Raw genomic sequence first — 14412 nt, forward strand, 5'->3', positions numbered from 1 at the left:
AAATTAAAGCAAAGCCAAACTTGTTGACGTTTGAATTATTTTAGTTACATTGATAAGTTGGAGCATTAGATGGAGTTTTGCTTTAGGTGTAAGCTTGAATTTTAAATGTTTTAAAACGAACTTGAACTTCTTCACAAAGTAAGTTGCATTCATTGTTACAACCGTCAATTGAAAGAGACTTGTCTTTCTAGTAACGTAATTGAATACCAGCTTAGGGGTTTCTCAAAAATGAAAAAGAAAAAAAAGAATACCAGCTTAGGGATCAAAGTATATACTTAAAATGTACTAAAACACTTGCTTACCATTTAATGGTATTATTTAGAAAATGGGCTTGGTCATCTCGTCATTGGGTTTACCTTTAGGTCCAACCTCTTGGGCTTTAAGATTACTACAATGTCAAAACCCAGAATTTTAGAACCAAAAAGCTAGGTCAAGTGGGCTTGAAATTTGGTTCAATCTGTTCTCTTTGGTTTCTAGTACATATGAGGGGTCAACAGAAAGGACTAAGAAGAAGAGGAGGCAATGACCGTTTATTTAAATGAGGGGTTAAGGATACAACCAATGTGAGTGAGGTGGGTCACTGTCTTATCCTAACTGCTAGACTAAGAGAAACCCAAGCCAAAGAAGTGATGTCTGGGCACAAAAACATCCTTCAAAAGTTCAGTCCCCAAGAGTCACAAGAAAAAGAAAAGGTGGATAGGCTATATTGGGTGGCATGGCAAAGTTGGTGGTGGTGCAACAAAAACAACCTTCTTTCTCTCTTCTTCCTTCTTCTCTCTCTGACTTCAATGGCACCAGACTCCAATCTCAAATTCAGGTTCCTCCTATATTTTTATTAGTGTGTATTTGATATAACTTTTCTTGGAAAAATGAAGGACTTCTGCTTGGTTATACTTATACCATTAGTCTATGTATAAGTTGATTGTATATCAATAATCAATATGCTTGGTAAATTTCACTTTCTCGAGTATCTTTGTAGTTTGTACAAAGTGAAGGGAGAAATGGATGACATATTGACATTGTGTCATTGTGTGTGCATGATATTAGTTTGGATGTCTTTCTTTCTTGGAAAAAAAATGAAGGACTTCTGATTGGTTATACCATGAGTCTATGAATAAACTGATTTATATATCAATAAGCATTTCTGTTCTTATATTTTCTCTAGGAGGATGCTTGGTAAATTTCACTCTCTAGTATCTTTGTACAAAGTGGAGAGAGAAATGGATGACCTATTGACCTTGTGTCTATATAATATAAGTTTGGATGCCTTTCATTCTTGGGAAAATGAAGGACTTGTTATGCCATAAGTCTATGTATAAATTGACTATACGTCAATAAGCTTTTGTTCTTGTATGTATTTTCTCTAGGTGGGTGTGCTTGATAAATTTCACTTTCTCCAAAATCTTTGTCTTAAACATTAGTCAATAGAGCTGTTCCTTATCATAATTGAAATCTCCACATCCTCCTTATGCATCATACTAACTAATGCATCTCCAAACTTTCTAATTCTGGTTACAGTTAAAAAGAAAGGTATGGAAGCCAAAAGGAGCATTACATGTCTCAGCATCAAGTGCCAAGAAAATTCTCATAATGGGAGGCACCAGATTTATTGGTGTGTTTTTGTCTAGACTCCTTGTTAAAGAGGGTCATCAGGTAGTTTTCCCCCTTTGTTTTTCATTGTCTTCTTTTTTGTTCCGTTTCCCTTCCATATTTCTGTTTCTGATAGCTTTGAATCTCTTTTGGCATATATCCATATAATCACTATATGGATGCTCAATGAAATCTGGGACACCTTGTTAATTTTAAGGGTACATTTAACTTTTGGCAGGTGACTTTGTTTACCAGAGGGAAAGCACCCATCACTCAACAATTGCCAGGTGAATCTGACAAGGACTTTGTTGATTTTTCTTCCAAGGTATGCTATCATTTAGGATTGAAAATATCTATTAGCCAATATGAAATGCTGTCCTTATTTCTTGTTCTGGTTTCAGTAGTTTCATCTTTGGAGAAATAAATTACTGTGCTGAGTAGGTACTAAACTTGACTGTAATGATAGATCTTGCATTTGAAAGGAGACAGGAAGGATTATGAATTTGTGAAATCCAGTCTCTCAGCTGAAGGCTTTGATGTTGTTTATGACATAAATGGTGTGTACATTCTCATTTCTGCACCCTGCCACTATGATAAAACTTTTCATCACCAGAAGCACAATTTCTTACTCTTCAGCTTTAAGTAATTGTTAAATTTGGGCAATTTTTCAGGACGAGAGGCAGAGGAAGTTGAACCCATTTTGGATGCACTACCAAAGCTAGAACAGTAAGTTCTCAACAGCTTGGGAAGGAGATTTCACACAATCTAATTAGCCATACATTTAATATTTTCATTATGAGCTTTGGATGATCCATTGGTATTAAGTTACTAGTCTTGAACTTGATTAAGACTAGTTTGTGCTCAATTTGAAATGTTTTATTTTAAATTTTGAAATCTGTTATGTGATTCATACTAAATCATATTCATCTTTCACTTGCAACTGACTGGTTATAGCGAATCAATGATTGAAAGAAGATTATCTTTGAATAAAACCATGCAGCATTAGGTCTAAATATTACTGCATAAGCAAAACATTGATAAAAAACTAGATAACTTGCTATCTCCATTGGCAGTAAGTTGCTAGTCTTGAATTGATTTTAAGAATAGTTTGTGCTCAATTTTAAATGTTTCATTTTAAATTTGGAGATTTCTTTAGTGTGCATCCTAAAATTTAACTACTTCTCAGGTATATTTACTGCTCTTCGGCTGGTGTTTATCTCAAGTCTGATTTACTACCCCACTTTGAGGTAAGTTAGGGATTGTGTTGCTTAGGTTACTGTTCACTTGTATCCATAAATGCAGTGAGGGTAACAAGAGATTATAAAATTACCAAAAGGAACAAGCCTTTTAGATCAAAGACAATTTATGTATATGAAGTTTTTCAAATGATAGAGACTTAAGGAGAGGCATTATCAAAGTTAAGAGAAAAAGACAGCTTCAAATTATTTAATCCTGATCTAAACCAATGAGCGTTAGGAGCTCAATCTCTGGTCAACCCAGATGCATCACTTTCAACCTTACCTCTAGTGTGACAAATATAATTTTTACCATGTGAGTGCAATCATTAAGCCTTCATTGGTTGCACTAGATGACAACCCAATCTCCAACTTGTTTAATACTTTTTACTTATTTCCGTTTTCTAGATTACTTTTAAAAAAAATATTTTCCATATCTTTTCTAACTTGCTGGTACCTTGACCATAGACTGATGCAGTTGATCCAAAGAGCAGGCACAAGGGAAAGCTTGAGACAGAGAGCTTACTAACATCAAAGGGTGTTAATTGGACTTCTATAAGGCCAGTCTACATCTATGGACCGCTGAACTACAATCCTGTTGAAGAGTGGTTCTTCCACCGATTGAAAGCTGGTCGTCCAATTCCAATTCCCAACTCAGGGGTTCAAATAACACAACTCGGTCATGTTAAGGTTAGATAAATTACAATCATAATATGTATTGGCCTCTCTAGGTTCAGTAGTCTAGACAATTGCCCCAAGCATGCTGAAGCAATTCCAACAACTCACATAAGTATACAACATTCCCATGAGCTTTGGCTCAAATGAAACTTCCTGATCTCATAAAAATTGGTAGAGAATGAGATCGTGAGTTCAAAACACAGAGTATGAAGCTTACCACTACAAAAAAAGTACATAACACACCTTTAGCAAGTTGCACATGATATTCTTGAGCTAAGAATTTGTAGAACGATATATACAGCTTTTTAGAATTCAATGTATTTGAATGTGAGAGGATGTTAATGTGACATAGTTTTGCAACCCAGGACTTGGCTAGAGCTTTTATTCAGGTGCTTGGAAATGAAAAGGCCAGCAGGCAAGTCTTCAACATCTCTGGAGATAAGTACGTCACCTTTGATGGATTAGCAAGAGCATGTGCAAAGGTAATTCTTGCAAACAATATGAAAAATGGACACACAATTAAGGAACTTTATGATTTGCTGATATGTAGAAAACTTTCTTCCTTGTAGTTTTCTTCTTTTGGTTATTTATTATTCATTTGTTTTGACTTGGGACAGGCTGGTGGATTTCCTGAGCCTGAGATCATTCACTTCAACCCTAAGGAATTTGATTTTGGTAAAAAGAAGGCATTTCCGTTCCGTGATCAGGTACATTTTGGCATATAGAATGCATAGCTGAAAATGTGAAAATATAGATAAGGGCATAAGTAACCTTAGGTGCTTTACCTTAGGTTCCTCTATTAAATTTAAAATATATATATATATATATATATGCCTGCATTGGATTCAATTGTCATTGGGAAAAAAACATTGTTTGTGCTGCATTGATCAATACAACTATGCGTTTGAATTTAATTGGGAACCTAACATACAACAGCTAAAGAACTAACCTAAGTCTTGCCCAATTGATAAATAGCCTGTGACATACATAAAAGGACCTCATATTTGTATCTTACTAATACGGCACCTTCTTTACCACTTGTTACTGATGGTATCATCATTTTGTTAACGCAATGCAGCATTTCTTTGCATCAATTGACAAAGCAAAAAGTGTGCTTGGGTGGAAACCAGAATTTGACCTAGTGGAAGGGCTTGCTGACTCCTACAACTTAGACTTTGGTAGGGGAACATTCAGGAAAGCGGCCGATTTTTCAACAGATGACTTGATTCTCGGCAAGAGTCTTGTTCTTCAGAGCTAGACCATTCTTCTCTGTGTTTCCTTTGTGGTCTCCTTTCATTCAAATTCCCACTCAAGTTCATAAGGAATAACTAACCAAATGCCATGTTTTGTAATGGGACAATGTTATCATTAGTAAAAGCAAAATTGAAAGTTACACATACTAGTTTTAAGTCTCTTTGTATGCTGTATGCATAAAGAGAAAATATTTTCCCATATGGATCTTATTAGTTTCCAACCTATTAATCACAACAAACTTGAAGAATTTGCGAATCTGGGTTCTCCTGTTAAAGGGAATCAGGCAATACCACTAAGCTACTAGACTCTTTGTGTGAAAGTGGTTCTGTTAGTCAGGTTCTTATTACTGATAAGATACGCATTGAGAGGGGGAAAGGAACCAAAACTTTAGCCACATTATTAGTGCGGAGCCTGGGCTCTGATCCTACATATAAAGCCCATCACCCATTTTGCTCTCTGGACACCTACTTGATCTTGCTGGGCCCAAAGTTCTGTGCAGCCTTCCACACATGGACAGAGGCAGCCAGCCTTCGACTTGAGGAGCAATGGCATTGCCTCCCCCCAAATTTTTTCTTTAAAATATTACTATATACTTAGGTATTTTTGATAAGTATATATACATAGTTATTAATTTCAGCAATTTTATTTTATAAAATTACACTTTGCTCCCTTAATAATATCATTGATTCTTTTAAAAGTAATATTATAGCCACAAATTTTTTTACAACATTTTTACAAATTGTTGAAGTAGCAAATTCTTATTAGTTTGTATCTAGCCCCACCACTTACCCCATTTTTTTACTTACTAACCACTCGATTAGTAATTTGTAAAAAGTTTGTAACTCTAGCATTTTTTTCCTTTTAAAGACCATGAAAAAATCTATAAATCTAAAATTTAAAATAAAATATACAAGACTAAAATGATTAGCCCAACAAAAATTAGCAATAGTGAAGCTAAAAAAAATTAAGTCCAATCAACTAATTTTAACCGAGACAAACAAAATAATTTTGTCATTATCCAACAGCTTGCATCAAAGTCACACGCACACCTAAAAAAAAAAAAAAAAAAAAAAAAAAACCCTTAGCAGCACACAACTAAATACTAACAGTAAAGTTATCTCCTTAACTACAAGTTTCGGCTCCATCACACTTCTACAGGTCAACACAAGGGACAGAGCCCAAGCAATTCAAGCTTTCTTCTTAGCCTAATGGCCAAGTGAGCCTTCTTAGTTCCTACGTCCTAAAAATATGGATTTCCAAATAATAATAAGCAGCAGGAGGCATCAGAGTGATCCTCACTGTCTTCAACAGTTGTCTCTGCGAGGCCCATTGGCTCGTTCTGGGCCATGAATCAATCTTAGGTAGCCATCTACAACAAGTTTGTTACATACGTGGTGACAGAGCCCAAAGGAATGACTCAAGACAAGTACCCCTTTGGGCCCTTAACAAAATTTAAAACACTTTGGGATCAATGCAAATCCATCTATTAAAAAAGAGCAAAACCCAAGTGCCTTTTTTTACTATACGTTAACTGTTAAGCGGTAAATTATGTTCGGAAGAACATCATTTTTATATTTATTCACAACAAGCGCAAAAATTTACCATTTGAGTAATTATGAACAAGTTTTTTGAAAATTTCTTATGTAATGACTTGTCCATTAAAAAATATAGAAAAAACAATGTTGCCTCCTTCATTTCATCAACTACCAAATACTCTTTCTCAAAAAAATAATAATAATAAATAACCAAATCCTAATCTATCCATATGTCTTTATTTTTCTTCTTTGGATAGGTATATGAATAAGACACTTCCTTGTGAAACCATGAAAAATCAAATCAACATTCATTTTAGTGTGTATTTGTTGTACCAAACCAATCTAGTTCAAAAGTCGTGGCAATTTGAGGATGAATGTATGACATATTACAATGCTTTTCAACACCTTCCTCTCACTTTCCACTCTATATTTTTTAAGAATTTTTTGTTAGGAGGTGCTGATACTGCAAAAAATAAATGGTATTATGCTGATATGGCAAAAAATAAATGGTATTATATCACCGAAAGTGTAAATAAGGTAAAATATTTGCATCATGGGATACAAAAGAAATCTTATTTTGTTTCCGTTACTACACCAAATATTTTTTAATATTGTCCCTACGTAAAATATATGAAAAGTGTTTACAAATTAGTGGCTGTAATCAAGGATTAGAGTGAGAGATTGACTAAAAAAAATAAACGTAGAAATTTGAAGATTCTTATATTTTAAGAAATGTTATGTCCACAACACTTTTACAGTAAATCATAAATAACAAACTGTTATGATTATTATTGATAAACAAAAAAAATAATTTTTGTGTTAAATTTAAATTAAAACCAATAACAACTTATCTCTTATAATTTATTATAAAAAATTGTAAAAAATACAGTAAACAAAACACTTCTTTTGACGTTTTAATACCCACAATTTACTCAAAAAAATAAAAAAAAAATATTAATAAAAGTCATCCATGTTTCAAGGAATAGAAGATTCTACAATTGGAGAAAAAATCAAAGAATCCCACCAAGAATATGATGGAATATTCTTATGAACGTAGTCCCTTAGTCAAATTACAACCGTTTTAATGCACGTTAGGTCGGTTTTAGTACAAAACATTATCCAAAGTGAAATGGTCGGTTTCAGTCCATAGTCATGAAACATTATCATATTCAATATTTTATCATATTTCGTAATCTTTAATTTATTGCATGACCCAAAAAAAAGTTCTTAATTTAATATTTGATAGGTCCTAGACTTTTCGACCAACTAACAAAACTAGAAATGTGAACCTTTTTTTGCCAAGTGGCAAGAATCAGTCCTCTAAATAACATGGTGACACGTCGCCCTCCTAGAAAATAAATTCTTAATCAAATAGATGTCCATAGTTACGCCACATGGCTATTTATTTTCTACGTGGAAGAATTCTATGGACCACTTAAGACTGTTTTACTGTTTTGCCCTCCTTTAGCTTAGAAAACAAGTTAGCTTTTTTTAATAAGAAAAATATTGACATGACACAGAGATATCTATGGGAGTGCCATGTTTTGCAAGAATGAGTCTACGTGCTTCGCGATGGGGTTTGCCTTTTGTTAGTGAAGAAATCAAGAAAATCAAAGGAAGCTTCGTGATGTTTAATTTCTAATTTTCTTTTTAAAAAAATCCAAATTATAAATTTTTTTACAACTCCTTCTTTTAACTATAATGTGATAGAGGGTGATTAGTGAAGAAAAAATAATAGATTCAAATGTAAGTAATGATTATATTAAAGTTGTAATAAAAAAGTTGTGAAATAATTTGTAATCTTAGACCTCTTTTCTTTTTAATATGTATCTACAGAATCTCACCCATGTGTAGAAGACAATTAAGATCTTGTGAATTGTTAGTTGGTTTAGATGAGGTTTTAATTCACACTAGGAAGTCAAAAGACTCAAAACTGACATATTATACTAGTTAACAAAGTTTGAGAATTGGGTATGACTATCATGAATTTTAATGAAAAACCAACGATTATGATGAATTCTACAACTCTTAATCCTAGCTATGATTGATTCAAAAGGTCATGAGTCGGGATATATTGATGAAATCAATAACACTTTTTCGAACGGAAAGACATATTCAAGAAAAATATCTTGAATAATTGGGATTCAATTTTAAATTTTAAATAGAATCTTTTTTTCTTTTTCCTAACATTTTCAATAGAATCTTATGCATTCACAATTTTCATAGTTTCCATGGATTGATTGGCTACTGATTAAGTATTAATGGTTAGGCCTAAATTATATAACTAAGCTCTTAAAGAAAATGAAATATACATCAGATTTGTTCGCTAGTAAACTATTGAAAAATTGTTACTTGTCTTTTGAAATTACAGAAGGGTTCTTGAAATTTTTAGTTTATTAGAAATTTATTACAAAATAGTTAAAACTTAATTTTTTTTTTAGTCAGAATTAATGTTTTATTTTTATATCCAAGTAAATAAGTGAATATGATATTATTCAAAAAAAAAAAAAGTGACTATAATATTGTTATGTCACCCTATTTATATGAATTTGTCCATAAATTTAACACTGGCCAGTAACTCGTATAATACATGTGAAAGATATACAAGTAAAAAGAAATATACATTTGTAGCATATGCTGGGATAGAACAAAACTCTCAAGGAAAATTTATATACACTAGAATATAAATACAAGAAAACTTTATCAAAATCAATAGAAGAATAAATATAAATTGAGTGACCAAAAAAAAAAAAATAAAACAAAAAAAAAGAAAAAAAAAAAGCTCTCCAATTATCCACCTTAAAGCCAACAAAGCAACTTAGGGAAAACTGAGCCCGTTTAGTAAGAGATTTCTAGTAATGTTGTTTTAGTATTGAGGAGATATATGTGGGTTACAAAATATTGTGGAAATACGTGTTATATTGCTTAAACACTAAAAATTATTATTTAAACAACAATATCAAACGAGTCATATCTGTAAGAGAGAGCCCACCCTATCGTGAAACATAGATGCTTGGTATCCATGAGTAGGAATCCATCTAGTACTAAAAATCTAGCCTTGAGATCCAAACTTTTTGGTATGAAGGAGTTTAGATCTAAACCGATTCAATGTAAATCTGGATTGAAACCACCTTATAGAGGCTACTACGGGTGGCTTGATTGCCATCAACGAGAGAGACATAGCCACATAAAATGGGCTCAAGACCTGGGGAAGAAAAACATTGCCACAAAGGGCTGAAAAAAAAACCTCATAAGAGGCACAGAGAATGCCCTTTGACAAGGTGAAGAGAGGCTCAAGTCGAAGCCAAGTTGAGGAGAGACTCTCTCTCTCCCTCTCTCTCTCTTCAAATGCTCACTTGTGTGGTTCATGTTTTAATTTTTTTTAATATATAATTTGATAATTGTAGTGATTATTAATAGACATATATTATGAATGTGTTTGTATATTAAAGGAAGTCTACAAAATTATTTTTTGAAACCAAGTCTACAAAAAAATTTAAAAACTTTGATTTTATATATATATAATTATATATAGACGTGGAGTGTAAGTAATAAATACCAAATATTATACTTATTATAATTACATGAATCAATTTTTAACAAGGTGATAGTAAAAACCTAATAGTGTACACAATCTCTTTCCACTACAAAAGTCAAAATACACTTGAATGGAATTAAAGATGAAGATTAAAGTGTATTGGTAAAAGAATGTTATATATTAAAGAGAGATAGAAAAGTTATTTTGATAACCTTTTTAATAACTACTATAAGACCAACTTTATAGTATTGAATGTTGGGCCGTTAAGAAGCAACATATTTATAAAATAATTGTAAGTGAAATATGAACGTTAAGATGGATAAGTGAAAATACATGAAACGATAATATCGAAATGAAGATATTTTACTTAAAGATATGAGTGGTCTCTATCAACGTTAAGATGGATAAGTGAAAATACATGAAAAGATAATATCGAAATGAAGATATTTACTTAAAGATATGAGTGGTCTCTATTAGTGACGGATTTAGGAATTTTGTTTAGGAGGGTCATTAAAAAAAATTATATAAAAAAAAAAGAACTTAACTATATCTAGTTATCAACAAAATAATAATAATAATAATAATGCATGAAGTTTTACAAATTTCTTCCACAAGTTTTCAAATTTTGAATTGTTATATGATAGTTCATTATGAGTATCTATTGCCAATGTGGGTAGCTATGAGCCTATGACCATTTTATTTTGTTAGATTTATCTAATATTTTTATTTTATGCAATTGTTATTGTTTTTATAAAAATATTTTAAACTAAATGACTAAACTAAACTCACTAGCTTTGTATTAATTATTGACGCATACAACCACACCTATTCATACATAAAATTATACACTATGTGTCTACTTAACCAATCAAATGCTTAGACAATCGCTAACTTTAACATTTTTTTTCTTGAATTTTGCTAAATTTATAACAAAAAGTCATTATAATATGATAAAAATACACACACATGTAACAAATCATCTCTATTTCCTAATTATTAAATTATATAAATTTATATTATATTTATATTGTACACACAAACATCCACACATATCATAATTCACACAAATAACATTATAACAAAAAAGTAATGCATATAATCAATATTAGACACACTCACATATATAATATAAATTTATAAAAAAGAATGACACTTACGATTCACAAACACTTACTCTTTACTAGAGTTGGATTTACTTGTAATAAGGGTGTGTAAAATTTAAGTCAAGGTGTGCAAAAATATTTTTAAGAATAAATTAAAGTATTAGACTAACAAAAAATATATATTATATATATATATATATATATAATTTTTTTTCCCTGAAGTCAGGGGGTTCCTTTGAACCCCTTGAATATAGTATAATGCCGCCCTTGGTCTCTATCGATGAAAATATGAGATAAATTCAATTGAGATGGTTTGGTCATGTTTAAAGAAGAATGACTAATGCATCGATAAGAAATATTGAGTTGGTAAAGGAAGACAAAAAATAGAATCTGTAGAATTAGTAAAAAAAAGATATTTCAATTAAGAAAATAAAAGAGAGTACGAATTCAAATTGAATAGAATGGAGGAAAAGAATACACGTGACCAACCTTAACTAATTTGTTGAAGATTTATAACCAACCCTAAAATTTAGGATTAAGGTTTTTGTTGTTGTTGTTGTTGTTGTTGTTGTTGTTGTTGTTTCTTCTTATTTCACTTACAACATATGAATAGAAGATTTTTTTTTTGTTTTAGGGTAAATTATAAGTTTGGTCCTTAACCTTTACATTGAATGTCAATTTGATCCCTAACGTTTTAAATGTGTCAATTTAATCCCTAACGTTTTGATGTTGTGTCAAAATGATTCCTGCCGTTAAATAATAAATGGAAAATGTTGAGGTAGTTAACGGTTAAAATAAAAAATTATTTTTATGCCACGTGAGATGACATGTATACTATTACTTGGAATAAATTTTTATTTAAAAAAAAAAGGTTTTGTTAAAATTGGGATCTCAAAATCGTTGTACCCCATACAAGCGACCTATGATCATCTAAATTCTAAAGCATCAAGGTCAAGAATGTGGACCTCTTAATTGCTTTCCAATTAGACTAGGAGTCACCAAGAAAGCTTCAAGCTTTGGAATAACTTGTTGGTTCTTGTTGGTTTTGGCAATCAAACTTGTAAGAAAAGAAGGAATCAGCAAGCTTTTGTGCTTCACTTTCTTTGGCTTGATTTTCTCCTTCTGAGCATAGAACACTTAGGAGTTGGGGTTTTGTTAACTAGCAATGAAAAATGATTATAATTAATAGATTTATTCCATACATTTATCCCTATCATTAAACTTACCGAACAATATTACTTCAATCTGAACCTAACGCAATCATATTGTAGATCTATAGCTCAATTATCTCAGGCACAGTAGAAGAAAACCTTCAATTTTTGAAAACATGGAAAAATCACAAAACAAATATTCAAGACCTTAGTTTCCATTGTTTTTCTCAAGTTTCTCAGCAACCAAATAGATGTCCATAAAATTACTCAAAAAAAAAAAAAAAAAAAAAGATGTCCATAAAAAGTTGCGGTCTTTTTCACAAGGCTTGAGTAAAGCTTTGAGTCAGTGATTTATTAACGTAAATTGGTTTTGAGATCCCAATTTTAACATAAACTGTTCTTTAAAAAAAAAATTCCAAATGGTAGTACACATGTCATTTGATTTGGCATAAAAATAATTTTTTATTTTAACCGTTATTCATGTAAGCATTTTACATCAATCACTTAATGGTAAGGACTATTTTGACACAATACTAAAAGATTAGAGACTAAACTGATATATTTAAAATGTTAGGAACTAAATTGACATTTGGTGTAAAGATTAAGGACCAAACTTATAATTTATCCATTTTTTATATTATGATTCGATAGCTGGGGAGAAAAAATTGAACCTTAAATATCTTTATTAGAAATATCAGAACATATCATTCAACCAATTAAATTACAAGACTCTTCACTCATGAATATGAGATTTAAATCTTTGTGAATGCTATAATTACAAAGTTTTTGGTGGTTGAGTTTTTTTTTTTTTTTTTTTTTTTTTTTTTTTTTTTTTTAATTTTATAAAACCTTATCATGGGTTTCAATTAATTCAACCTTATCATAGGTTGAATCTATCTCTTAAAAAAAAAAAAAAAAAAAAATTGAAACCTTATCATATAAGGATCTCATTTGATATGAAACCTTATCACATAAGGATCTGATTTGATATGAAATCTTATCATAAATCACTTTTACCTTAAAAATACCTTTATTTTTGGCAAACTAAAATTGGAAATGTTATTATCTTATAAAGTATCCACCATTTTCGTCATAATTACATATGTGTGTATATATATATAGGTGCCGTTTGGATTCAGCGTTTTCCGCTGGATCCAAAGCTGCGTTTTTCCCTTTTTTTTTTTTTTTCCTCACTTCACGCGTTCCAGGGACAACTTGCATTGTAGCAGTACTGTAGCAGCACTGTTTATCACTGTTCATACACTAAAAAATATTAAAAATGAGTCTCACGATACTATTCACATATTTAAAAATTATTTTGTTACAGTACTTTCAGTTTTCAGTTTTCAGTTTCAGCAACAATAAGTTCAATCCAAACGGATCCATAGACACATACTAGTCTCATCACACACGCTCCGCACGTGTAATAATGTTTTTTTTTTTTTTAGTTTAATATCATAATTTTCAATTTGAATTTGTCTATTGTTAGTGAGGTTACATGGGAAGAAATTTTAAAAAAACTAAAATTTAGCATTTTGAAAATGAGTCAACTATTGAGTTTAGTGTGTACTAATTTTAAGGGAAAAATGTTTCAAACATGTGTTAGATATATTTAAATAGAGAGTACATGCTAATTTTTAGAAAAACAAAACATTTCTAGCTTTTTGTTTTTGAATTTTGTTGAATTACAATTTTAACCTTAATTTTTATTTTTTTAGGAATAATGATTATTTAATTAGATTAGAGGCATTTTTGATATTTTTTGAAGTCATAACTAACTTTCTGATTTTTGAGTCCTCTTAATATATAGACTAGAGATAAAAACTCTAATTTTACCAATACATTAACTATTGGCTGCGTTCATCCAAAACAAAAAGAATAATGCTACAGTCACAAACTATTTTATAATATTTTTATAAACTATTAATGTGGCCAATTTTTATTGGTTCTCATTTGAACCCGCTACAAATATCATTTTTTCACTTATCAATAATCACTCACCATATCAGCTATTTATAAAAAATATTATAAAATAGTTTATATCTCTAGCATTTTCCAAACAAAAATCTATTGGTGCAAAAAAACTTGAAATTATGGTTTTAAATGTCTTGGAAATTTGACTTATTAAGAATCTTCTACTCTCTCTCTCTCTCTATATATATATATATATATATATTAAAAAGATTCAGAAAATTAGTTTTTTTTTTTTACTATAGAAAATACTATCATTATTCCATGGGGTTAAAATAGTAAATTGACAAAAAATTAAAAACATTCCTATAAAAGAAAAACTATCCCACGTCACTTACTTCTCTATGAAAAAGGTTT

The 14412-nt window shown here is 30.7% G+C and overlaps 1 protein-coding gene across 1 annotated transcript; it reads left to right on the forward strand.

The window, feature by feature from the left end:
- The first annotated feature begins 626 nt into the window (after window positions 1–626).
- On the forward strand, window positions 627–4900 carry LOC126716804 (chloroplast stem-loop binding protein of 41 kDa b, chloroplastic). The gene is made up of 10 exons (XM_050417797.1): window positions 627–817; window positions 1519–1653; window positions 1829–1915; window positions 2057–2147; window positions 2262–2316; window positions 2777–2837; window positions 3294–3515; window positions 3869–3985; window positions 4121–4210; window positions 4582–4900. The coding sequence occupies exons 1-10, from the start codon at window positions 716–718 to the stop codon at window positions 4759–4761; spliced, it is 1140 nt and encodes a 379-aa protein (XP_050273754.1). The 5' UTR covers window positions 627–715; the 3' UTR covers window positions 4762–4900.
- Window positions 4901–14412: the final 9512 nt, after the last annotated feature.

Source organism: Quercus robur, chromosome 3 (assembly GCF_932294415.1).
Source record: "Quercus robur chromosome 3, dhQueRobu3.1, whole genome shotgun sequence".
NCBI lineage: Eukaryota > Viridiplantae > Streptophyta > Magnoliopsida > Fagales > Fagaceae > Quercus > Quercus robur.

What these genes read in the sequence shown, in the direction of transcription:
- LOC126716804 (XM_050417797.1), top strand. Translation starts at nt 716, where the DNA reads ATGGCAAAGTTGGTGGTGGTGCAACAAAAACAACCTTCTTTCTCTCTT. An exon ending in GACTCCAATCTCAAATTCAG is followed by an intron (nt 818 to 1,518) that starts GTTCCTCCTATA and finishes TTCTGGTTACAG; the next exon opens with TTAAAAAGAAAGGTATGGAA. An exon ending in TAGCAAGAGCATGTGCAAAG is followed by an intron (nt 3,986 to 4,120) that starts GTAATTCTTGCA and finishes GACTTGGGACAG; the next exon opens with GCTGGTGGATTTCCTGAGCC.